The following is a 27,992-nucleotide window of genomic DNA, read 5'->3' on the forward strand; positions in this document are numbered from 1 at the left end:
CGCACTGGAGAACGGATGCGTAGAGCCGGCTTCATAGCATTTGGCTCGACGCTCAATCTAGCCCGGCCGATACGCGGAGCTGAAATATACCGCACCGGGCTATGCACCCGCACTGGGGACACCGTGCGCACCTCTGCATAACACGGTGCCTGCCCGGTCTCTCTAGCCCCCCGGTAAGCACAGGGAGATTGCGCAGGTCTCCTACCTGACGCAGCCATACTCCCTGATAGCCCCCCCCAAAAAGAATTTGGGGCTGCTTTTCGGTTTTAGCTCTGCGCCGCCGTGACTTTCTTTTTAACTCCATTCTTCGATAGCCCTCTTCGCACTGCTCCAGTGAATCCCAGGCGGGCTCCGGCACTCTCTCTGGGTCGGCCGCCCACCTATCTTTTTCTTCCCACGTCGTTAAATCCCATGTCCATTCTCTGAATAATTCCTCCTCCCTTTGCTGCTCCAGCTGTCGCTGCCTGTTAACACGCTGCTCCGGTTTACTCTTCGCCTGCTGCGCTTTAGGGCGGCTACACTCTTCTGGTTTAGCCCAGGGTCCTCTTCCGTCCAGGATTTCCTCCCATGTCCAGAAATCCTTAAAACGCGGCTCCTCTTTGCTTGGCTCCTCTTTGCGCTGCTCCTGCCTGTTGACACGCTGCTCGGTCTGTGTTTGGTGGGTGATTCTGTAACAGCGTTCTTTTGTTGTTGAAGGAGAGTCGGACCGAAATGCAGCGTGTAAGTTACTCATGTTTATTTAATGAAGACAAAACGAACTAACTAACACGAATAACTAATAAATACAAAAAACAACAAACAGAACGAAACCTAATACAGCCTGACTGGTGCAACCTACACAGAGACAGGAACAATCACCCACGAAATGCAAAGCGAAATCAGGCTACCTAAATACGGTTCCCAATCAGCGACAACGAGAAGCACCTGACTCTGATTGAGAACCGCCTCAGGCAGCCAACCTAATTAACACACACACACACACACCCCTAATCAACTACAATCCCAAACACTACAAACCCCAATACGAAATACAATACATAATAACCCCATGTCACACCCTGGTCTGACTAACTAATAAACTAAAACACAAAATACTAAGACCAAGGCGTGACATTAGCATGTTGTTTTTGTCCATGTATGGAGGTTAGCATGTTGTTTTTGTCCATGTATGGCAGGTTAGCATGTTGTTTTTGTCCATGTATGGCAGGTTAGCATTTTGTTTTTGTCCATGTATGGCAGGTTAGCATTTTGTTTTTGTCCATGTATGGCAGGTTAGCATGTTGTTTTTGTCCATGTATGGCAGGTTAGCATTTTGTTTTTGTCCATGTATGGCAGGTTAGCATTTTGTTTTTGTCCATGTATGGCAGGTTAGCATTTTGTTTTTGTCCATGTATGGCAGGTTAGCATTTTGTTTTTGTCCATGTATGGCAGGTTAGCATTTTATTTTTGTCATGAGTCTTGTTCTGGAGGGAGCTCTGTGGAGTGGTTACTAGCTGGCACAGCCACAAAGTCATAAAGTCTGATTTTAAACCTATCCTTAACCTTAACCACACTGCCTAACTCTAACCGTAAATTTAGACCAAAAAGTCTAAATTTGACCGTAAATATCAACCTGCTTCCACCACACTCCCTCCTCAGAGTGTTGTTCTAGCAGGGGGAGTCTCTCTTTTTGTGGTAGTAGGAGGGCCCAGTAAATAGGCAGTGCTGCTGCCTGCTTAACTAACTAGCCCCTTTGGCATGTCTGCCTTTGCCACTGCCCAGACACAAGTCCCCTCTGTCTCTCTCCCTTCTTCTATTTCTCTCCCTCCTTCTCTCTGTCTTTGTCTCTCTCTTTCTCAGTCTTTGTCTCTCTCTGTCTTTGTCTCTCTCTCTCTCTCTCTCTCTCTCTCCTCTCACTGTCTCTCTCGCTCGCTCTGTCTCTCTCTCCCTCACTCCTGTCTCGGACTCTCTCTCTTTTTCGCTCTCTCTCAGTGGCTGCTGTGTGTGTGTCTGTGTGTGGGTATAGGCAGGCTCACAGCTGGCACTTCTTATCCACAACTGCTGGCACTGCTGGCACTTCCTATCCACAACTGAAACTCTCATTCCAACTGAGGGCTATAGGAGTAGGGACTTACTTCATAAATGTTGTTGGTGGCCAGAGAAACAGTGAGTTTTCCGTAGCTGTCCACCTGCACCGTATCGCCACTTAGGAATCTGTGTATGTGTATTTTGGCATTATCTGATGTGAGTGCAGTGTGTGTGAGAATGAGAGAGTCTGTGAGTAGTGTGTGTGTGTGTGTGTGTGTGTGTGTGTGTGTGTGTGTGTGGGTGTGTGTGTGGGTGTGTGTGACAATATGTGTGTGTGTGAGAGAGAGACAGTGTTCTAATAAATAGTGTGTTCCAATTAAGATTATAAACTGGGTGGTTCAAGCCCTGAATGCTGATGGACTGAAAGTCGTGGTATATTTAAGCAATAAAGCCCTGGGGGGTGTGGTATATTTCCAATATAACACAGCTAAGAGCTGTTCTTAAGGACAACGCAACGCGGAGCCGTGGTACATTGGCCATATACCTCAAACCCCCCGAGGTGCCTTATTGCTATTATAAACTGGTTACCAACATACGTAATGAGAGCAGTAAAAATACATGTTTTGTCATACCCGTGGTATACGGTCTGATATACCATGGCTGTCAGCCAATCAGTTTATAACAGACTGTATACCAAGAGTATGACAAAACTTTTATTTTTATTACTCTAATTATGTTGGTAACCAATTCATAATAGAAATAAGGCACCTCGGGGTTTGTGATATATTGCCAATATACCACGGCTAAGGGCCGTGTTGTGTTGTGCATAAGAACAGCCCTTAGCCATAGTATATTGACCATATACAACATCACCTCGGGCCTTGTTGCTTAAGTATGTTCTGATAAACAGTGTGCTGTAATAAAAACAGTGTGCTGTAATAAAAACAGTGTGCTGTAATAAAAACAGTGTGCTGTAATAAAAACAGTGTGCTGTAATAAAAACAGTGTGCTGTAATAAAAACAGTGTGCTGTAATAAACAGTGTGCTGTAATGAAAACAGTGTGCTGTAATAAAAGTGTGCTGTAATAAAAACAGTGTGTGTAATAAAAACTGTAATGTAAAAACAGTGTGCTGTAATGAAAACAGTGTGCTGTAATGAAAACAGTGTGCTGTAATAAAAACAGTGTGCTGTAATAAAAACAGTGTGCTGTAATAAAAACAGTGTGCTGTAATAAAAACAGTGTGCTGTAATAAAAACAGTGTGCTGTAATAAACAGTGTGCTCCCATAAACAGTGTGCTCCCATAAACAGTGTGCTCCCATAAAATCCCAGTGTGCTGTAATAAACAGTGTGTTCCCATAAACAGTGTGCTCCCATAAACAGTGTGCTGTAATAAACAGTGTGTTCTAATAAACCCTCACAAGCACACATTGATTCCCTGGCCACCTGTTTCCGTCAGAGATCCTCTACATCTCAATCGCTCAACAACAATCACCATCATCTCAGCCCTGTGTTGTCTCTGTGTGAAAAGGACATTTCCTCTGTTCTCTCCTCTCTCTCTCCCCAAACCTTCTCTCTCCAAACTCTGCATCAACCTCCCAACACCTTATCTCTCAGCTCCCACCTGACTGTTACTGGTGGGCTCCTGGGGGGGTAAGGTATGTGTCTGTTCCTACCAGCCTCTGTAGCCATTTTGGCTCAAACGTGACATGTGGCAGGGGCTGCCGTCTTATACATACCTCTTCTAATTCTCCACTGTGTGTTATCTATGCTGGTCACCCAGACAGACCTGGAATAAACTACTTCTGGCATGTCTCAAGCCAGCCCTAAACTCCTAAAGCTCCTTACACAAACACAATAATCTAGGAACGTGCCAATCCAGCCCAAACAACATCAACATGGTTTACATTCTTCAGGCGCCATTATGAGCAAATGCTTATGTTTTGGTTGCTGAGTTTCAAGCCTGCCATAACAAGGCACAAGATACCATAACAAAAAACATCTGAACGCCATGCATAGAAGGTTTACAAGAAGGTTTACAAGAAGGTTTACAAGAATGGGCTACGTGATCATGCTAGTTACTCATGTCAGTTCATTATGCATGAAGATGTCCTATGCATTTATTAAATGTCGATATTCCAGGTTTGGACAAATACATTAGGTGTACGTTACAAAGGGCCTGCATTATAATAGTTATGTACAAACAGTAATGATGTACTGTACACATACACACACCTTTGTTGTCCACTCCACCACTAGTTCACAGGCGTTAATGGTGCACCGGGGAAACGAGTGATATATGCATTCATTTACACATGTATAAAGTATGGCCAGGGCCGTGAATACAAACAGGTTTTCTCCCTTGATAAGAGGGTACTTAGAGTAACGAGTGCTCTTAGAGGGAGAAGATGGCCGAGCCATAATTCAATAGAGCGCGTCCCAAATGAAACCCTATTCCCTGTATAGTGCACTACTTTTAGTTAAAAGTAGTCCACTATATAGGGAATTAGGTGCCATTTGGGATTTAAAAAAAATGTTTTCACAGTGCTGATGATGCTGCCTCAAGCACCTTCTCTTAAGACTGATGTTCAAATAAACATTTGCGTTAAATAATCAACAAGCGTCATTTACTTTCCCCCATTTCTGCTTCCAAGCGAGCTAACCTTTCCTTAAAGGGGATGTGCTCTTCCTGCAGAAGAATCTGGAAAATATGCAAATAATAGCAAGAATGGTACAGCACGTTTGAATAGGCATACGGTGGGGCAAAAAAAGTATTTAGTCAGCCACCAATTGTGCAAGTTCTCCCACTTAAAAAGATGAGAGAGGCCTGTAATTGTCATCATAGGTACACTTCAACTATGACAGACAAAATGCGAAAAGAAAATCCAGAAAATCACATTGTAGGATTTTTAATTTATTTATTTGCAAATTATGGTGGAAAATAAGTATTTGGTCACCTACAAACAAGCAAGATTTCTGGCTCTCACAGACCTGTAACTTCTTCTTTAAGAGGCTCTTCTGTCCTCCACTTTTTACCTGTATTAATGGCACCTGTTTGAACTTGTTATCAGTATTAAAGACACCTGTCCACAACCTCAAACAGTCACACTCCAAACTTCACTATGGCCAAGACCAAAGAGCTGTCAAAGGACACCAGAAACAAAATTGTAGACCTGCACCAGGCTGGGAGGACTGAATCTACAATAGGTAAGCAGCTTGGTTTGAAGAAATCAACTGTGGGAGCAATTATTAGGAAATGGAAGACATACAAGACCACTGATAATCTCCCTCGAACTGGGGCTCCACGCAAGATCTCACCCCGTGGGGTCAAAATGATCACAAGAACGGTGAGCAAAAATCCCAGAACCACACGGGAGGACCTAGTGAATGACCTGCAGAGAGCTGGGACCAAAGTAACAAAGCCTACCATCAGCAAGGGCATTGAAGATGAAACGTGGCTCAAAGTTCAAAGTCTTCAAAGCGTGTGCGTGTGTTTGTGCGTACAAGAGTGCACGTGTGCATGCGCATGTGCATGCATGCGTACTGTACATGCGTGTGTGCATGTCTGTATATTCGGATGCAGCTGAGAAAAGAATGTTTAAAATCGGTGTCAGTGTGTGTGTGTGTAACCGGTGTAAAATGGCTAGCTAGTTAGCGCTGCGCGCTAGTAGTGTTTGAATTAGTGACCCCAGTTGCTCTGAGGTCACTGGTTGAGCGTGGCTTTTGTAGAGCGATAGGTAACGATGCTTCGAGGGTGACTGTTGTCGAAGTGTTCAGAGAGTCCCTGGTTTGAGCCCAGGTTGGGGCAGAGAGAGGGACGGAAGCTACAGTGGTGTGTGTGTTTGTGTGTGATTTGAAGTGTGAAGCCCAACTCCGCCCCTAACTCGTGCACACAAACATGCTGCAGACCAGCGGATATGATAGGCCAGAGGCAGATCTGTGAAAAGCCTGACCCTGTGGACCACAACATTCTATGGAGAGCTTCCCCACCAACCCCCTGAGAGACAGGAGACAGCCAGCTGCACATCTGAAGAGAAGACGACAACCCTGCCGGGTGATGTCACCACAGCGCACGCACACACACACACACACACACACACACACACACACACACACACACACACACGTGATGTGTGTCCAGCGGAAGCCCTAACCTGCACCCTGCAGAGAAGCTGATAAGACCAGGGATACTCAAACAGACCGGAGGCTGGAGCAGAGAAAGCCATGGTGAGAGACAGTCTGAGGGTGTGTGCAGTGATGTAAAGTACTAGTTTAGTCATTTTTGGGGTATCTGTACTTTACTTTACTATTTATATTTTTGACTACTTTTACTTTGACTCCACTACATTCCTAAAGAAAATGATGTACTTTTACTCCATACGTTTTCCCTGACACCCAAAAGTACTTGTTACATTTCAAATGCTTAGCAGGACGGCAAAAGGGTCCAATTCACACACGTATCAAGAGAACATCCCTGGTCCCTCGTAATGCCTCTGATCTGGCAGAGTCACTAAACACACATGCTTCGTTTGTAAATTATGTCTGAGCGTCGCCCTAAGTGCGCCCCCCCCCCGGCCAGCCATAAATTTTTAAAAACACAAAAATCGTGCCATCTGGTTTACTAAATATACGGGACTTGAAACGATTTATACTTTCAATAGGCTACTTGCTTAGTCTTATTACGAATCACATGTGAGGTATTTATCATACATGATAAATATTATTGCCACTGCAACACTGTCGCTGTGAGATCACAACATACATACTGTATGTAGAAGTGTCATGTACTGTAGCAGGTGATGTCAAAAGAGACTTGGCGGGTAAATCCACACGAGTGACAATATTCAACCAAAATCCCATGTTTACTTGAAGAGTTATGTCTTTGTCTCATTTACGATCCCTCTCAGATGCCTCTGTTGCCATGACATACACATGCCATTGTGCAGAAAGAAACATTGTATTGTGTGTAAATGTTGTATTGCGCCACAGTCATTCGTATTGAGTGGCATGGGTCAAGTATAACCTCGTGATCTGTGAGAATCAGACCTGGGTTCAAAAGGTATTTGTTTGGAATGTAATCGTTAGATTGAGCCTGTCCGGAGTGCCAGATGTGGTGCTGGATTTGAAGATGTGGAACTATTCCCTTGGTTCCAAGGCGCCAGGCTCAATCAACCCCAGCTAAATGTGAACCCAGGTCTGATATGGAGTGTGGCGCTTGTTAAACCAGGCTATTGTTTCAGCTGAACAGTGGCACAGACAGGGGCACTGTGCCGCTACAGATATCTTCATGGCAGGCAGACAAAATTAGTGTTTTCACACGAGGACAGGGTTGCGGTTAATGGACCACTTCGTCCCAATTGGCACCCTCTTCCCTATATAGTGCACTACATTTGACCAGGGCCCAAAGGGGGGGGGGGTTCCATTTGGGACGCACACCATGAGTGGGTCCTTTCCTCCCAACACCAGAGTTATGGTAACAGCATTGAAACCAGTTGCCAATTAAAGCATGCCGTTTCAATTGTCTTTGTAATAGCTGTGAGAAATAGGAAACATCAATCGTGGAGCGAGGTGCTTTGAAAAGGAAACAAAGAGCTTTCGATGTTCTTTATCTGCCTGCGCCAGTCCGCCCTACAACACCTCCTTACCCCTAGAATAGATCAAAACAAAAAATAAAACAACCGCCATTTTTCAAATGACGATCAAAGCATGACAACAAAAATATCTGTCAAGTGTTTCTGTTGTCTGACCGACACATATCAAACCACGAGAACACATTGTCTGTAATCGAATACAATGTCCAGAGCTCCACAGGGCAGGCAGGTAGAGGACTCTTCATACACAGAAATTAAATCCTAATTGCTGAGATTCTTATTTCTTTTGGTGTATGTCAAAGCAGGTTATCAAAGGAAATACCAGACATTTATTACAGAACACAAAGGGGACAGACCAGAGTACAATTTATGAAGGGCTGGCGAAACACAGCCAGCCAACACAGGAAATGACACATGATGTTACTATTTTTTTCTGTTATTTTACCAGGTAAGTTGACTGAGAACACGTTCTCATTTGCATCAACGACCTGGGGAATAGTTACAGGGGAGAGGAGGGGGATGAATGAGCCAATTGTAAACTGGGGATTATTAGTGACCGTGATGGTTTGAGGGTCAGATTGGGAACTTAGCCAGGACACCGGGGTTAACACCCCTACTCTTACAATAAGTGCCATGGGATCTTTAATGACTTCAGAGAATCAGGACACCCGTTTAACTTCCCTCCCGAAAGACAGCACCCTACACAGGACAGTGTCCCCAATCACTGCCCTGGGGAATTGGGATATTCGACAGAGGAAAGAGTGCCTCCTACTAGCCCTCCAACACCACTTCCAGCAGCATCTGGTCTCCCAACCAGGAACTGACCAGGACCAACCCTGCTTAGCTTCAGAAGCAAGCCAGCAGTGGTATACAGGGTGGTATGCTGCTGGCCAATTTACATGTCAGTGAATAGCAAGGACATTTCATAACGCCATCCTATTTTCTGGTTATTATGAGTCCGAAAATGACCAAACCAGATGCATCAAAGTCATTCCTATAGCAATGGTCTCTACAATACTATGTCTGGCAGTATGTTGTTATTGTAATGTAAACGTGACCCGAGAACCAGAGGTGGAAAAAGTATTGAATTGTCATACTTGACTAAAAGTGAAGATACCTTAATAGAAAATGACTCAAGTAAAATGAAAGAAATCTCAGTAAAATACTACTTAAGAGTGTATAGGCATTTCGTTTTAAACGTACTTAAGTATCATAAGTAAATGTAATTGCTCAAATATACTTAAGTATCAAAAGTAAAAGTATATAATAATTTCACGTTCCTTAAAATAAGCAAATCAGACGGATAGCCAGGGGCACACTCCAACACTCAGACATCATTTACAAATGACGCATTTGTGTTTAGTGAATCGGCCAGATCAGAGGCAGTACTGTTGCAGACACCCTTGACCATACAAGGGACTTACAAAGTTCATATTTGACATATTATCCATTATTCAAGGAGGATATAGACGAATGCTATTTAGGAGAACTCCTAGTCTATATCCAAATCCAATTATCGAGCCGACTCGTTTCGGTATATCTTAACACTGCACTACGTTTGAAACATGTAAAAGAGGAATGAAAAACAGATGAAGTACATTTCACCGACATCTGTTTTCCTCCTGTCGCTAAATCAACTGTTATGACTTTTTAGATTTTAAATACACGCTGGATATTGGATATCCCACCCTGTCCAAACTGGTAAAGAGTGTCTGAAATTGAACGGTGAGTCCAGCACTTTCCAATGTAGCGTTGAGGACGCTCAGCTGTCGCAGCCACTGCCTCGTTACAGTTCCCAGTCAGAAACCTGTATGTGCAACACGGGCTCCTGTCCTGTTCAAATGTTCTGTCCCTTCCCATTCCTTCCCACTCAGACCTGGGTTTAAATAATATCACATGTCCAGGAACGTCAATGGTAACAGCAGCTTCACGATATCGCTACCTCAACATGCACACGTCCATAGTGCTCTCGTTCACACAGCACACAAGTGCAACACTTTCTTTAAGTAAAAAATACTTTAAAGTACTGCTTAAGTCATTTTTGTTGGTATCTGTACTTACTTTACAATTGATATTTTTTTTTACAACATTTATACTTCACTTACATTCCTAAAGACAATAATGTACTTTTCACTCCATGCATTTTCCCCGACACCCAAAAGTACTGTTTACATTTTGAATGCTTAACAGGACAGGGAAATTGTCCTATTCACGCACTTATCAAGAGAACATCCCTGCTCATCCCTACTGCAAAAAGCAGAACAATGATGGAGGTTGGTTTCACCTAGACCTGTCAATTGCACTACACAGTCACATCACAGACCATGTTAATTAATATCCTCGTTTTAAAGCTGTTTGTCACCGAAGGAGACGAGACACATTATTCCTTAAAGCACCTCACAGAAAAAAGGTACACATTTGTCCATATAAGTTAATACATTCATAAGGCAACAAGAAAATCCAATGTCTGTTTGTGTCAAGTGTCCAAAAGTGGAATAATAAACTTGGGGAGGGGGGGGGGGGGGTGTATGTTGGATTGGATAACAGTAGTGTTCTACTGACACAGTACACTAGTAAACACATTCCCTCATATGTTTTGTAGAGACTGACATTGTGTCGTTAGTTACTGCATTATTCTGCATCAGCAGAAAATCATCCAGCATCCGGACCCCTGACAGGCATCATTGAGTCATCTGCTCACAAAAACAGGGGTTCTGCACCCAATCAGACAGTGCCCCAACTCTTGGCATATTTTGACTATTGATTGCTGGGCGTATGGAAAAGGTTGATGAGGTGGAGCGGTTATGAGAGTTATTACTCAGTGAATAGTTACTAAACATGCAATTGTCATACGGGGGAGAAGGGGGGGGGGGGGGTATAACCATGCACATTGTAATTTGCACACACAAAATATCACACCCCCTTCTCACCCCCCCGTACGACAAACCGAATCAGAAAGGAACGGAAAGGGAAATCTTTTAGACTTGTTCTGAGGATTAACCCAGGATTTGCAGCCTACGGAGTGATTATTTTGAATCAGGTATTATTAAACCATGACCAGTGGTGATAAAGATGAGCTGCAGGCCTGTGCTCATTCAGCTCCTCCTTAAACTGACATACTTCTCATACGTCCCCATGCAATGTGCATAGAAATATATCATTCAATCCTCTCGTGAAGGCAATATCACGGCTAGCCTCTACTCCTCTGCCAAGCATCCTGCTCTATGCTTTCATGCGTTTTCTCCATTTAGGTATCTTTTGAAATGCAACCGCATAAAAAGAGGGAGTGCAGATTGAAGCGCAGCATGTGTGTTGCCCCTTGTGAGTCGGGCTACGACTCTGCATTCTGCCTCGCACCATTTTCCCAGAGCTTGTGTCCCCTCCGCTGCTCTCCCCCTGAGCTCCCTGGTGACTCGTAACGACCGATCGCCCCCCTCCGCCCCTCCCTGGGGGACGGCAGCAGCTGCACAGAGTCACTGGGGACTTAGAACTTTACAGCTAGGACCCATGAGGCCATTATCACTCAAACCAACAGCTCTGGGTTGGGGCCATGACTGACAGTGTTATTGTTGCAGTGGTCATTTCAACTCACTTGTGGTTTTGACTTTGCTATGTTTCAAACATCTCTGAGAACAAATTTAAATAATACAAACACATTTAGCATTATGTACCAGAGTCACAAAATGCACAATTAAGTATCGATTCCATTCTATTATATTGTGTACACTACAAGACCAAAAGAATGTGGACTCCCCTTCAAATTAGTGGATTCAAATATTTCAGCCACACCCGTTGCTGACAGGTGTATGAAAAAAGGGGACACAGCCATGCAATCTCCATAGACAAACATTGTCAGTAGAATGGCCCGTACTGAAGAGCTCAGTGACTTTCAGTGTGGCACCATCATAGGATGCTACCTTTCCAACAAGTCAGTTTGTCACATTTCTGCCCTGCTACTCGAAGTGCTGTTATTGTGAGGTGGAAACGTATAGTATAGAAATTGTCTGTCCCCGGTTGCAACACTCACTACCGAGTTCCAAACTGCCTCTGGAAGCAACGTCAGCCCAAGAACTGTTCGTCGGGAGCTTCATGAAATGGGTTTCCATGGCCGAGCAGCCTAAGATCATCATGCGCAATGCCAAGCGTTGGCTGGAGTGGTGTAAAGCTTGCAGCCATTGGCCTCTGGAGCAGTGGAAACGCGTTCTCTGGAGTGATGAATCACGCTTCACCATCTGGCAGTCCAACGGATGAATCTGGGTTTGGCGGATGCCAGGAGAACGCTACCTGCCCCAATGTATAGTGCCAACTGTAAAGTTTGATGGAAGAGGAATGGTCTGGGGCTGTTTTCAGGCTAGGCCCCTTAGTTCCAGTGAAGGGAAATCCTAACGCTACAGCATACAATGACATTCTAGACGATTCTGTGCTTCTAACTTTGTGGCAACAGTTTAGGGAAGGCCCTTTCCTGTTTCAGCATGACAAAGACCCTGTGCACAAAGTGAGGTCCGTACAGAAATGGTTTGTTGAGATCAGTGTGAATTAACTTGACTGGCCTGCACAGAGCCCTGACTTCAACCCCATCGAACACCTTTGGGATGAATTGGAATGCCAACTGCGAGCCAGGCCTAATCTCCCAACATCAGTGCCCGAACCTCGCTAATGCTCTTGTGCCTGAATGGAAGCAAGTCCCCACAGAAGAGTGGAGGCTGTTATAGCAGCAAAGGGCAAACCAACTCCATATTAATGCCCATGTTTTTGAATGAGATGTAGTGTATTATATTCTACTGAAGGGTTTAGTTTGCATGTAGTCTGGCTTCGGGTTGTATATGTCAGTGTTGTAATACTGAAGTAGTCTAAACATCAACTGAATATTAGGCTTTGGGTCAAATCTATACACTATTGGCTACACTGGAATGTCTGTTGAGTGTGTAGATACGGGCGCGACTCCCTCTTGTGGCGTCGCAGTTATCATGCGACGCCTCACTTATTCCACTTGCTAGGGAGGAGCGCAGGGCTCAGATGCTGGGGTCCGAGGCAGGCTGCGACTCTGTGGTTTGGTTTGGACTTCTCACTAAAAGAATGCCGCCAGTGGAATAGAATCGGACCATCCGGTGCTATTGAGCTACAAAAATATATTTACTGATACTTCATTTGAGATTTTGTGACATTTTTGCTACCTCAAAGAACTCCAAGAATATCCTTGGCTGGATCAGTCTTCAGCTTAAAAAAATAAGGAATAGTTGATCCTGCATTTTCAGACAGAGGGAAGGTGCTGTTATTGCGCATCAGTTTTATTTTGTTGTTGGGGGAAAAATAGGCATTTCATGGATGAAACAATCTAGATACCAATGGAGCTTTTCATAAATGGAAGACAATTCACATATGTGAGAAGAATGTTCCATTTCATCTCGTTTTCTTTTAATATCGGAAACAAACAACAGTGAACAAAAAAACATTACGAATACCACTTTGTTTTGCCTTGGGATCCAACTATAAAGTTTTCTTTATGGAGTTTCAAAATGACATATTCTAATTTGATGAACGAAAGCAATGACGGAATATATTTTGAAAAAGCTCTTGAAAACGAATCTTTCCTGGATCAAATCTTATTCACAGACAACAGCACCAACTCCACCACCTGCAAGAACATCACACTGGACCCCCAGGTCATTGCGGTCGGGGTCTTTCTATCCGTGTTCATCTTGGTGGCTATCGTTGGGAACATTTTGGTTATCCTCTCCGTGCTATGCAATAGACACTTACAGACCGTCACGAACTTCTTTATAGTCAACCTGGCCATAGCGGACTTGCTATTGAGCATTATTGTGCTTCCTTTCTCCGCGTCTTTGGAAGTGCTGGGATGCTGGGTGTTCGGCCGGATCTTCTGCAACGTATGGGCAGCGGTGGATGTTCTCTGCTGCACCGCGTCCATCCTCAGCCTCTGTATCATCTCCATAGACAGGTACATCGGGGTCAAACACTGCCTCAAATACCCCACTATCATGACGGAGAAGAAAGCCGCCGTCATTCTGGTGTTGGTCTGGGTCTCCTCCATGGTCATCTCCATAGGACCGCTGCTGGGATGGAAGGAACCGCCGCCGACCGACGAGAGCGTCTGCAGCATCACCGAAGAACCGGGCTATGCCCTCTTCTCCTCGCTCTTTTCCTTCTACCTCCCGCTTATGGTCATCCTAGTGATGTATTTCAGGGTCTACGTAGTGGCTCGGAGGACTACCAAGAGTTTAGAAGCGGGGGTCAAACGGGAAAGAAATAAGTCGATAGAAGTGGTGCTTAGGATACACTGTCGGAGCATGCTGGAGGATACTTCCAAGAGTAAAAACCACCCGTTCCGGAGTTCGCTGTCCGTGCGCTTGATGAAGTTCTCCCGGGAGAAGAAGGCTGCCAAAACCCTGGCGATTGTCGTCGGGATGTTCATCCTGTGTTGGCTACCGTTTTTCTTTGTTTTACCACTGGGTAAGTGTTGGATTGATTATCAACATTTAAATTGCAATTTATTGAGGCTACATTTGAATTGGTTCTGTTTTTTTAACCGTATGTAAAATATGTGTCCCAGAATCTGCAAATATGTGTGCGCGCTCGCGTGTGTAATCAGTGGGATTCCCTGTAATGATTGACGAGTGTTCACTTCAATGCTGCCAGGATGGAGCCGATCCAACGTGTCCATATTACTCAAATACGATTAAATTACTTTGAAGTTGTATCTTGTTCACTGTGCTTATGTTTACATATTGAAGTGCACTATTTAAAACATGACACGTGAAACAAGGATGTTTAAAATTCCTCCAAGTGCATAATTATTATGAGAAGGTTGCGGGCAGCGTTCAAACTGCCAATACAATACAATCTTTTGATATCTGGAATTGTGAAGTTTTGGGTTTTATTTTTTGCCCCTACTGTAAACGTACGGAGATGACCACTATTGTCTCTGGAAGATCACAATTACTCACAATTACGCACGACATATGCTCTGTAATACTGTACTTAAACCAATCATGAATAGTTCTAATTGTGGCATCCGGCATCATCAAACATAACTTCAAGTCCGATATTGCATATACATGTGCAATTCGTCGATTTATTGTTCGCAGTCCATAGACAAAAAATATCATTCAATGGTGTCATCAGTTGTGCTTAAAGCCCTACTGTTTTGTAGCAGTATGTTGAAGAGCAAAAACAAGCCATTGTAATTCTGTCCTGACATAAAAGTACACTCAAGAAAAACGATTTTATTAATCATAGTGATTAAGGAGTCACATTCAAAGATATAATATGCCCCACCAACATTAGACAACTATACAGAAAAACTAAAATTGCGTAAAGAAGTAAATGAAATCAATGATGAGAGAATTGTCAGATGAACTGACAGCTGACTCAGACATGGTGGTGTAGCAGGAAGATGGGCATGTCATGAACCAAGCGGTTGTGAGGACATGTTGAATCATAATTACTATATAAATGAACATGCACCATTTAAATCAACTAAATTGAAAACATTTCATGTTGTGAGTAATCAGTTGTACAACCCTTTTTAGTTAAGATTCCCAAATAGTAGTTTCTAGTTGAATGAAGGTATGAGTTGAGCAAACGTCATTTTAAATTGACCGAATGTTTGACAAAGTTTTCCCAAGATGGAGCTTGGTTTGGACCAACTAAAAAAAAAATGTTCTGGTAACACTTGAGCGGAAAACTTGAGTAAACAGAAAAAAGGCTGTGTAACAAGTTACTTGATAATAATTCCTTGAAATAACTAGAGTTGTGTTGTTGTTTTTTACAGTGAATTTATCTACAACAACAGCTCAATAGAAAAAGGAGTCGAAAGGGAGTAGAAGGTGTAAAAACGCAACGCATAGATACACAACACAATATACTATACAGATAAACAAACGGCAATAAAAGTCACGTGTAAGAGTAAGTGCTAGAACCTTTGGCTGATGATGATTTGAGAAACAAACAGGTGACTTGTTCACAGAGCAGCAGACGGTCAATAAAATGGTAACGAATAGAAAGGTGCTTTAATGGTGAAATGGGGTCGGGTGGAGAGATGAGAGGCATAACAGGAGGAAATCAAATGGCACTAATTATGTCAGGTAATAGGTTTTATTAGGAGCATCAATGGGAAAGACTGGGGAATAGCGGAGCCATTTAGGATAAAACCCCACTAGGCAAAAACTAGTATAATCAACATTGTTTCCACGTAATTTCAACCCCACAAAATGATGTGATGACATTGAATCAACATGGGAAACTGATTGTATCAACTTAAAGGCATTTCATATTTTTTTTCACCCAAATTCTTACCGAAATCCAATGACATGGTGACATTTTTTTGTTGAATTCAAGTTAGTTGAGAACTCAAATCAAATCAAATCAAATTGTATTTGTCACATACACATGGTCAGCAGATGTTAATGCGAGTGTAGCGAAATGCTTGTGCTTCTAGTTCCGACAATGCAGTAATAACCAACAAGTAATCTAACTAACAATTCCAAAACTACTGTCTTATACACACAAGTGTAAGGGGATAAAGAATATGTACATAAATATATATGAATGAGTGATGGTACAGAGCAGCATAGGCAAGGTACAGTAGATGGTATCGAGTACAGTATATACATATGAGATGAGTATGTAAACAGAGTGGCATAGGTAAAGAGGCTAGTGATACATGTATTACATAAAGATGCGGTAGATGATATAGAGTACAGTATATACGTATACATATGAGATGAATAATGTAGGGTATGTAAACATTATATTAGGTAGCATTGTTTAAAGTGGCTAGTGATATATTTTACATCATTTCCCATCCATTCCCATTATTAAAGTGGCTGGAGTTGAGTCAGTGTGTTGGCAGCAGCCACTCAATGTTAGTGGTGGCTGTTTAACAGTCTGATGGCCTTGAGATAGAAGCTGTTTTTCAGTCTCTCGGTCCCAGCTTTGATGCACCTGTACTGACCTCGCCTTCTGGATGATAGTGGGGTGAACAGGCAGTGGCTCGGGTGGTTGTTGTCCTTGATGATCTTTATGGCCTTCCTGTAACATCGGGTGGTGTAGGTGTCCTGGAGGGCAGGTAGTTTGCCCCCGGTGATGCGTTGTGCAGACCTCACTACCCTCTGGAGAGCCTTACGGTTGTGGGCGGAGCAGTTGCCGTACCAGGCGGTGATACAGCCCGCCAGGATGCTCTCGATTGTGCATCTGTAGAAGTTTGTGAGTGCTTTTGGTGACAAGCCGAATTTCTTCAGCCTCCTGAGGTTGAAGAGGCGCTGCTGCGCCTTCTTCACGATGCTGTCTGTGTGGGTGGACCAATTCAGTTTGTCTGTGATTTGTATGCCAAGGAACTTAAAGCTTACTACCCTCTCCACTACTGTTCCATGTGGATAGGGGGGTGTTCCCTCTGCTGTTTCCTGAAGTCCACAATCATCTCCTTAGTTTTGTTGACGTTGAGTGTGAGGTTATTTTCCTGACACCACACTCCGAGGGCCCTCACATCCTCCCTGTAGGCCGTCTCGTCGTTGTTGGTAATCAAGCCTACCACTGTTGTGTCGTCCGCAAACTTGATGATTGAGTTGGAGGTGTGTGTGGCCACGCAGTCGTGGGTGAACAGGGAGTACAGGAGAGGGCTCAGAACGCACCCTTGTGGGGCCCCAGTGTTGAGGATCAACCGGGGAGGAGATGTTGTTACTTACCCTCACCACCTGGGGGCGGCCCGTCAGGAAGTCCAGTACCCAGTTGCACAGGGCGGGGTCGAGACCCAGGGTCTCGAGCTTGATGACGAGCTTGGGGTGTACTTTGGTGTTAAATGCCGAGCTGTAGTCGATGAACAGCATTCTCACATAGGTATTCCTCTTGTCCAGATGGGTTAGGGCAGTGTGCAGTGTGGTTGAGATTGCATCGTCTGTGGACCTATTTGGGTGGTAAGCAAATTGGAGTGGGTCTAGGGTGTCAGGTAGGGTGGAGGTGATATGGTCCTTGACTAGTCTCTCAAAGCACTTCATGATGACGGAAGTGAGTGCTACGGGGGCGGTAGTCGTTTAGCTCAGTTATCTTAGCTTTTTTGGGAACAGGAACGATGGTGGCCCTCTTGAAGCATGTGGGAACAGCAGACTGGTATAGGGATTGATTGAATATGTCCGTAAACACACCAGCCAGCTGGTCTGCGCATGCTCTGAGGGCGCGGCTGGGGATGCCGTCTGGGCCTGCAGCCTTGCGAGGGTTAACACGTTTAAATGTTTTACTCACCTCGGCTGCAGTGAAGGAGAGTCCGCATGTTTTCGTTGCAGGCCGTGTCAGTGGCACTGTATTGTCCTCAAAGCGGGCAAAAAAGTTATTTAGTCTGCCTGGGAGCAAGACGTCCTGGTCCGTGACAGGTTTTTTTTTTGTAATCTGTGATTGACGGTAGACCCTGCCACATACCTCTTGTGTCTGAGCCGTTCAATTGTCTCTATACTGACGCTTAGCTTGTTTGATTGCCTTGCGGAGGGAATAGCTGCACTGTTTGTATTCGGTCATGTTTCCGGTCACCTTGCCCTGATTAAAAGCAGTGGTTTGCGCTTTCAGTTTCACGCAAATGCTGCCATCAATCCACGGTTTCTGCTTTGGGAATGTTTTAATTGTTGCTATGGGAACGACATCTTCAACGCACGTTCTAATGAACTCGCACACCAAATCAGCGTATTCGTCAATGTTGTTGTCTGACGCAATACGAAACATATCCCAGTCCACGTGATGGAAGCAGTCTTGGAGTGTGGAATCAGATTGGTCGGACCAGCGTGGGAGCTTCTTGTTTTAGTTTCTGTCTGTAGGCAGGGATCAACAAAATGGAGTCGTGGTCAGCTTTTCCGAAAGAAGGGCGGGGCAGGGCCTTATATGCGTTGCGGAAGTTAGAATAGCAATGATCCAAGGTTTTGCCAGCCCTGGTTGCGCAATCGATATGTTGATACAATTTAGGGAGTCTTGTTTTCAGATTAGCCTTGTTAAAATCCCCAGATACAATGAATGCAGCCTCAGGATGTATGGATTCCAGTTTGCAAAGAGTCAAATAAAGTTCGTTCAGAGCCATCGATGTGTCTGTTTGGGGGGGAATATATACGGCTGTGATTATAATCGAAGAGAATTCCCTTGGTAGATAATGCGGTCGACACTTGATTGTGAGGAATTCTAAATCAGGTGAACAGAAGGATTTGAGTTCCTGTATGTTTTTGTGATCACACCACGTCTCGTTAGCCATAAGGCATACGCCCCCGCCCCTCTTCTTACCAGAAAGATGTTTGTTTCTGTCCGTGCGATGCGTGGAGAAACCAGCTGGCTGCACCGATTCCGATAGTGTCTCTCCAGTGAGCCATGTTTCCGTGAAGCAAAGAACGTTACAGTCTCTGATGTCCCTCTGGAATGCTACCCTTGCTCGGATTTCATCAACCTTGTCAAGAGACTGGACATTGGCGAGAAGTATACTAGGTAGTGGTGCACGATGTGCCCGTCTCCGGAGTCTGACCAGAAGACTGCCTCGTTTCCCTCTTTTACGAAGTTGTTTTTTTGGGTCGCCGGCTGGGATCCATTCCGTTGTCCTGGGTGAAAGGCAGAACACAGGATCCGCTTCGCGAAAGTCATATTCTTGGTCGTACTGATGGTTAGTTGACGCTGCTCTTATATTCAGTAGTTCTTCTCGGCTGTATGTAATGAAACCTAAGATGACCTGGGGTACTAATGTAAGAAATAACACGTAAAAAAACAAAAAAGTGCATAGTTTCCTAGGAACGCGAAGCGAGGCGGCCATCTCTGTCAGCGCCGGAAGACAATGGCGCAGTGGTATAAAGGCACTGCATCTCAATGCAAGTTGTGTCACTACAGTCCCTGGTTCAAATCCAGGCTGTATCACATCTGGCTGTGGTTGGGAGTCCTGTAGGGCTGCGCACAATTGGCCCAGCATCGACTGGGGTAGGCCGTCATTGTAAATACATATTTGTTCTTTAACTGACTTGCCTAATTAAATAACTGTTAAATAAATGTAAAAAACAATTACATTTAAAAAAAATCTTAACTAGATGTTGATCTGGCGTCTCTGCCCAGTGTGAAGTCAAGTAAGAAAGACACACATTGTACACACCAATGGCGGTCAGTGCCATTTAAGATGAGGGAGGACACACCTTTCTTTTCATGAGCATGGCCTTATTTCTCTTACAGCATATTGGATGGCTGTCATTCACATTCCGTTCACCCAGTTCAATGTAACATTGATAGGTTTAGGTTTCTACATGATACTAAAATTTTCCCTATACCCATCATGAGGTTGCTACAACCTAGCCTAGGAATGAACGTTTACAACGTAGGTGCACACTGGTCGAGAGAACATTTTAAGGTGACAGATGGACAGACAGTGACGCATTCAATACTGCCTTACACACTAGCCTGCATCTAGCTGATCTAGGGTGTAATCATTAGTCCAACAGTTGCAAACAGAGTGTTTCTATTGGACAAATTCAGGAAAGTTTGTCCCTGTTTCGTTCTGTTTGCTTCTGTTTAAGAAACATTTTTCAACTGAATTTTGCTAAATGAATACACCCTTGATCATACGTAAACACAGTTCCCTTTCATAGCAGCCACGTTGTATTCCTTCTCGCATCTATGCGCTCTCCTCTTCTTACCTTTTCACTTCGCTTGTGGACTCCAATCCACAACACACCGGCAAAATCTAAGACATTAAAATGCCTATTTACTCTGTTCCATCTGACTGCGCAATCCATTGTCTCATCAGCCCAGCCAGGGAATGTATGAATTTGATCTCCACTATAAAAAGCATCTAGACATTATCTCACATGTCTTTTAGACTAACATTTAGTTTTCAACGTCGGAAATTTGTATGAACCTTGTTGTCTGTCTATGACATTTGCAACACTGTTTCAATATTCAAATTCGATCTCCAGCTGCCCCATAGTAATGAACAGGCAGGCAGCATTTCTCAGCCAGTCAAAATCATGAATCAGCCAGCATAATTTTTATGGATATACGGTGCATTCGGAAAGTATTCAGACCACACTTTTTCCACATTTTGTAATGCTACAGCCTTATTTTAAAATGGATTAAATAGTTGTGCCCCCTCATCAATCTACACACAATACCCCATAATGACATAGCAAAAACAGGTTTTTAAACATTTTTGCAAATGTATCCCCCCAAAAAACATAAATATCACATTTTCATAAGTATTCAGACCCTTTAGTCAGAACTTTGTTAAAGCACCTTTGGCAGCGATTACAGCCTCAAGTCTTCTTCGGTAGGACACTACAAGCGTGGCACACCTGTATTTGTGGAGTCTCTCCCATTCTTCTCTGCAGATCCTCTCAAAATCTGTCAGGTTGGATGGGGAGCGTCGCTGCCCAGCTATTTTCATGTCTCTCCAGAGATGTTCGATCTGGTTTAAGTCCGGGTTCTGGCTGGGCCACTCAATGACATTTAGAGACTTTTCTCCAAAGTAAATTCCACGTTGTCTTGGCTGTAAACCACTCTTGGAAAGTAAACCACCCGAGTCTGAGGTCCTGAGCGCTCTGGTGCAGGTTTTCATCAAGGATCTCTTGATACTTTTCTCTATTCATCGTTCCCTCGATCCTGACTAGTTTCCCAGTCCCTGCCGCTGAAAAATCTCCCTGCAGCATGATGATTCCACCACCATGCTTCACCATAGGGATGGTGCCATGTTTCCTCCAAGTGCATAATTATTATGAGAAGGTTGCCGGCAGCGTGCAAACTGCCAATACAAAACACTCTTTTTATATCTGGAATTGTGAGGTTTTTATTTGAATGTTTTGCCCCTACAGTAAACGTACGGAGATGACCACTATTGTCTCTGGAAGATAAACGTAGCAGACTGAGCAAATTCACAATTACGCAAGACATATGCTAAACCTGTAAGTTAGCCATAGTTAACTTGCTAGCAAGCAAGGGATAAGAACATTGCCAGCTGGTATGGAAATGGAACATTTAGAACGAACGACTGGGTCTCGCGTCCATAGACACAGAACAAAAAGACTGTCATGGTGTGCTTGGACCATGTTCGTTTGTTGGTGATGTGGACACCAAGGATCTTGTAGCTCTCAACCTGCTCCCTTGCAGCCCCGTCGATGAGAATGGGGGCGTGCTTGGTCCTCTTTTTCCTGTAGTCCACAATCATCTCCTTTGTCTTGATCACGCTGAGAGAGAGGTTCTTGTCCTGGCTTCATATGGCCATGTCTCTGTCCTCCTCCCTATAGGCTGTCTCGTTGTTGTCGGTGATCAGGCCTACCACTGTTGTGTAAACAGCAAACTTAATGACGGTGTTGGAGTTGTGCCTGGCCGTGCAGTCATGAGTGAACAGGGAGTACAGGAGGGGACTGAGCACGCACCCCTGAGGGGCCCACATGTTGAGGATCAGCATGGCGGATGTGTTGTTACCTACTCTTACCAACTGGGGGCGGCCCGTCAGGAAGTCCAGGATCCAGTTGGAGAGTGAGGTGTTTAGTCCCAGGGTCCTCGTCTTATTGATGAGCTTTGAGGGCACTATGATGTTGAACGCTGAGCTGTAGTCAATGAATAGCATTCTCACATAGGTGTTCCTTTTGTCAGGGTGGGAAAGGGCAGTTTAGAGTGCAATACAATAGAGACTGCATCATCTGTGGATCTGTTGGGGCGGTATGCAGATTGTAGTGGGTCTAGGGTTTCTGGGATAATGGTGTTGATGTGAACCATGACCAGCCTTTCAAAGCACTTCAAGGCTACAGACATGAGTGCTACGGGTCTGTAGTCATTTAGGCCGGTTACCTTAGTGTTCTTGGGCACAGGCACTACGGTGGTCTGCTTAAAACATGTTGGTATTACAGACTCGGATAGGGAGAGCTTGAAAATATCAGTGAAGACACTTGCTAGTTGGTCAGCACATGCTCTGAGTAAACGTTCTGGTAATCCGTTTGGACCTGCGGCTTTGTCTAAAGATCTTACTCTCATCGGCTGCGGAGAGCGTGATCACACAGTCTCCCAGCTGGTACTTTTTTTTTTGCCTCGAAGCGAGGATAGAAGTAGTTTAGCTGGTAGGCTCGTGTCACTCCGACGAGCGTCAGAGCCGGTGTAGTACGACTCGATCTTAGTTCTGTATTGATGCTTTGCCCATTATATGGTTCGTCGGAGGTTCATAGCGGGATTTCTTTTAAGGTTCCGGGTTAGAGTCCCGCCCTTGAAAGCAGCAGCTCTAGCCTTTATCTCATTCATTCTCTGATCCTTTGATTGGGTGGAAAACATGTCAGTTCATGCTGCAAGAGCTCTGATAGGTTGGAGGATGTCCTCCGGAAGTTGTCATAAATACTGTGTAAGTCTATGGAAGGGGGAGAGAACCGTGAGCCTCCTAGGTTTTGAATTTAAGTCAATATACCCAGAAGAAGACAGAAGCTAGCTGTCCTCCGGGTACACCATGGTTCTACCGTACTGAGTGCAGTTGAGGCTACTGTAGACCTTCATTGCAAAGCAGTGTATTTTCATCAATTATTTGATGTGAATATATTTCGTATAGTTTAACCTAAAAAATGTTTTAACATTTTCATTTTTATGAAATTCTCTGAGGAGTATTGTCCTCCTCGGAGGCGGAGCCTCCACTGACACACACACACACACACACACACACACACACACACACACACACACACACACACACACACACACACACACACACACACACACACACACACACACACACACACACACTATCTATACATCATCCTTTCTCATCCATTGTTTACAGTATGTATCAGGAAAATGATTCCAAGCACTTCATTAGAAAACCAGTTCCACCCAGCGCTCAATTTTTTGGCCTCAGTTCTAAACTCTTAACAACAGAACAATAGAACAAATGGACTGTGCCCCCAAGACCAACAAAAGATTTTAGAGATGGACAATTCTAATAGCAATATTCTGGCAAGCATTGCTTTTGGAACAATGGGGGAGTTTAGTCAGGCACCATATAGTTTAGAGAGGGAGGCATCTTTTAGAGGACAGCTACTAACGTTGCAATAGGGCTTTCTTTTAATGGGAAATCCTTTTCGCACCACAGGTGTTAGGTTTAGCCAGAAAAGTGTGTTTAAAACCATTGGGGATTTCCGTGTCCATGGACCATTGTTTGTAACATTCTTCTCATATAGAGCAAGCCACCACAGCCTTGTTTTGTATAAGCCTACACATAACATGCTATGCCTACTAATCAACTTGAGTTCCTTAGATTTAATTTCCTCCAATTCCCCGGAATGTTATTGTGCATACTTTGCTGTTGGTTGGCTGATAGCATCTGTTGGCTCAGACCCAACCAGCACACTCTGCTACTTGTGCCAGGCTAGCTGTGCCTCCCCCCCAGCCCCCCAGCACCAGCCTTCCAACCTCCCAGCTTCTCAGTCCTCCAGCCCTCCAACTTCCAGTCCCTCAGTCCCCAGCTCCCCAACCCTGATTCAATTACTTTTAAGTTACATATCTCTTTCACTGTGCTTATGTTTATGTATTCCAAGAGCACTATTTAGACAGTGAAATATTAAACAAGGATGTTTAAATTTCATCGGCACGAAAGAGAGTCTATTAAGAGAGATGGGTAACTCTAATTGTGGTATTCAGGCCGCTGACTCCAGGAACGTAACGGTCCACTGCCATGAGGACAGCTGTAATTGAACTTCATTAGAGTGGAGGGGTTTGCCCCCCCCCCCTCTTCCTCACACGCCCAACAGCCAGGATGGGGGGAAGAAAAAGGATGGGGGGAAGGGAGGAGGTAAAGATGGCACCATTCCACACGTACAATACCCCTCTCGTTTTTTTGTTCTCTCCCCCTTCTCTCTCAAAACCTGCCTTTCCTCTCGGCCTTTCCTCTCCATGTCTCTGAGCTATCCTTTGCATGCAATGGCTTGGTAGACTGAAGTGAGAAACATGGCTTGGTAACCTCTTGATAGTGCACAGAGTGAGGAAGGCAGCGACCAAGACAGGGCGCAACAATAAATCCACAATGAGCAACCACTGAAGGCATTGTCATTATCTTAGGCTAAAGAAATGTGACACTGATGATGCTTTCTGTGGCTCCAGTCCACATGACACATCTATTTGTGTTGGAACACAAGTTTCAGAATTTGTCCGAACACACAAACGCACAAGCACACAAACACAAACACATATCCACACGCACACGCATATATATATATACACACACACACACACACACACACACACACACACACACACACACACACACACACACACACACACACACACACACACACACACACACACACACACACACACACACACAGCCTTAGTTACCAAAGTCTTTCAAATGTCATCACCTCACCACTCAAATGTTGAGTGACCCTCGAATTCTAGGAATAGCGAGCAGTTCAAAGGAGATCACGTTTTACACTTCATCCACGAGCCTTATCGCTGTAGGAATGTCAGTGTTAATGTGGTGGAGAAACTGCGACAGACTGACAGCAAGAGAAAATAATGGAATACAGTCAGCCCAACATTTGACTTCTTCCTATAAACCAAATGTCAGTGCTGTCCATAGGTCTAATCTAAAACTGACAAAATATCAACTTTGGGGCCGTGTGCTGTTAAAGTCGAGGAACAAAACAAACAAGACATTTTGAGGCCAAATGTCTCTACCTTAAGGAGATAAACTACTGTATTTAGCATCCACTGTGTACAGTAATGTGACAGAAACCTTGACAAAGGATACACATTACAAACATTAGTGTTACAACTCTAACCATATTCTGTAGATATCCAAACTCAATACTTTTACAAACTGAACAGACACGTTGTACGTAATCTGAAACTGTAGTTACGTATCGGTTCTGATTGTTACAAAGGCATCTGATGATGGCCTCAACACCGCTATCAACATGTTATTGAGGACACTGATGTTGTAAGGAAGGAGGCCTTTGACTCCAAGCAAAACGAGACTACTGTATAGATTTGTCCCAAATGACACCCCGTTTCCTACATTGCATTACTTTGTCCAGAGCCATATGGGTCAAACGTAGTACGCTATATAGGGAATGGGGTGCAATTTGGGACATACCCCATGACTAATATGTTGTTGTGCTTTATTCCCATGATGCCACTGAGAATATCCCCATAACCGTGGTAGGGGAGTGGTGGGAGGGGGCAAGGGGAGCTCTGCTTTGCCAAAGGAAATAATTAGCTCAGGAAAAACAGGCCTGTCCGATATTATCTTTGAGTGGATTTTTTTAAATTTCACATTCTTGATAGGTCTTGGGAAGACTGGCCAATAGCGAGAGGGGCTTTGCCATTTGTTTCTCTCATCTATTTGAAAGAAGACAGATTGTGAGGGCTTGTCCAATTTAGCAGGTTGTGTCCACCAATAGACAACCTATGTAAGCATAGTTTTACCCTTCCCCCTTGGCTATATATATATAGTGATCAATGTTGGTCCAATTTTCAACCTGTTCTAGGCCGATCAGACGCAATAACAATGATTCTTACATACATTTTTTTTGTACGGCCAAATTTTTTGTACGGTTAGACTTAAGAGGATATCTGTCCGTTTGTATAGAGAAGGATGCTTCTTAGCACTTCTAAGCCCTTTTGCAATCAACTCCTTTCTCCGTTGCACTGATCCGTTCACTCCGATTCATAATGGGCCACTATAGCCAGAAACCATCAGAGTGAAAAGAGAATGTTGAACCAGAGTGTGTCCCACTATGTCCTCCTGTGCTCTTCTCAGCCACATCTCTATAGGACATCCAAAGTCATTAGTCTGGACCAAGCATCTTATAACTCACCTTGAACACAACCTAAGGCAGACTTGAAGGGATCCTTCATCCAAATGACCTAAATGACACATTAGTTTCTGCGTCTGGGGTTGAACTATACCTGTAATGCTCTCTTGAAAACGCATACCCTATAAAGGCTTACAGAAGGTGTAAGTAAATACAGGAAGTTAGTGAGAAACACATGGCAGGAGGCTCAATCAAGGTAGTCGTCTTGACTTCTTTCTGATGTCATTCTCGTTGGCACAAAACGTTTAAAAAAAGTGTTGATAGGGGATAGAATGCGGTTGGTCCATCAGATAATTGGCATATATATTACTCTTACTGAGTTTCCACGTGGGTGAGGATGTTGGAAATGTAACTAAAGCCTGTTGGATGATAACTTTTAACTAGGACAGAGAAAGGTATACCTGAATTTTTTGTGTGACATAGGTACAGCATATCCGCTTTGACTTTTGAAAAAGCTTTTGATAAAGTACGACTGAAGTTTAAATATACACTACCGTTCAAAAGTTTGGGGTCATTTTGACATTTCCTTGTTTTTGAAAGAAAAGCTAAATGTTTTGTCCATTAAAATAATATAAAATTGAGCAGAAATACAGTGTAGACATTGTTAATGTTCTATTGTAGCTGGAAATGTAAGATTTTTTATGGAATACCTACATAGGCGTACAAAGGCCCATTGTCAGCAACCATCACTCCTGTGTTCCAATGGCACGTTGTGTTAGCTAATCCAAGTTTATCATTTAAAAATGCTAATTGATCATTAGAAAACCCTTTTACAATTATGTTAGCTCAGCTGAAAACTGTTGTCCTGATTAAAGAAGCAATAAAACTGGCCTTCTTTAGACTATTTGAGTATCTGGAGCATCAGCATTTGTGGGTTTGATTTCAGGCTCAAAATGACCAGAAATAAATAACTTTCTTCTGAAACTCATCAGTCTATTCTTGTTCTGAGAAATGAAGGCTTTTCCATGAAAGAAATTGCCAAGAAACTGAAAATCTCATACATCACTGTGTACTACTCCCTTCCCAGAACAGCACAAACTGGCGCTAACCAGAATAGAAAGAGCAAAGGGAGGCCCCGGTGCACAACTGAGCAAGAAGACAAGTACATTAGAGTGTCTAGTTTGAGAAACAGATGCCTCACAAGTCCTCAACTGGCAGCTTCATTAAATAGTACCTGCAAAACACCAGTCACAACGTGTAACGACGTTCTTCATTGTCGAAAGAGAGTCGGACCGAAATGCAGCGTGTTGGTTACTCATGTTCTTTAATGAAACAAATATCGGAACTATACATGAAATAACTAATAAATACAAAACAACAAAACGGACCGTGAAACCTATTACAGCCTGACTGGTGAACACTAACACAGAGACAGGAACAATCACCCACGAAATACAAAGTGAAAACCAGGCTACCTAAATACGGTTCCCAATCAGAGACAACGAGAATCACCTGACTCTGATTGAGAACCGCCTCAGGCAGCCAAACCTATACAACACCCCTACTCAGCCGCAATCCCAAATACTACAAACCCCAATACGAAAATACAATACATAAACCCATGTCACACCCTGGCCTAACCAAA

The 27,992-nt window shown here is 43.9% G+C and overlaps 1 protein-coding gene across 1 annotated transcript in view; it reads left to right on the forward strand.

Annotated features, from left to right (window-relative positions):
• The first annotated feature begins 12,607 nt into the window (after positions 1-12,607).
• Positions 12,608-27,992, forward strand: part of LOC135506702 (alpha-1D adrenergic receptor-like) — a 34,463-nt gene continuing 19,078 nt past the window's right edge. The window contains exon 1 of the mRNA XM_064926039.1: positions 12,608-14,069. Within this exon, the coding sequence (XP_064782111.1) occupies positions 13,115-14,069 (955 nt within the window). The 5' untranslated portion in view covers positions 12,608-13,114. The remainder of the gene's footprint in view (positions 14,070-27,992) is intronic.

Source organism: Oncorhynchus masou, chromosome 20 (assembly GCF_036934945.1).
Source record: "Oncorhynchus masou masou isolate Uvic2021 chromosome 20, UVic_Omas_1.1, whole genome shotgun sequence".
Classification (NCBI taxonomy): Eukaryota; Metazoa; Chordata; class Actinopteri; order Salmoniformes; family Salmonidae; genus Oncorhynchus; species Oncorhynchus masou.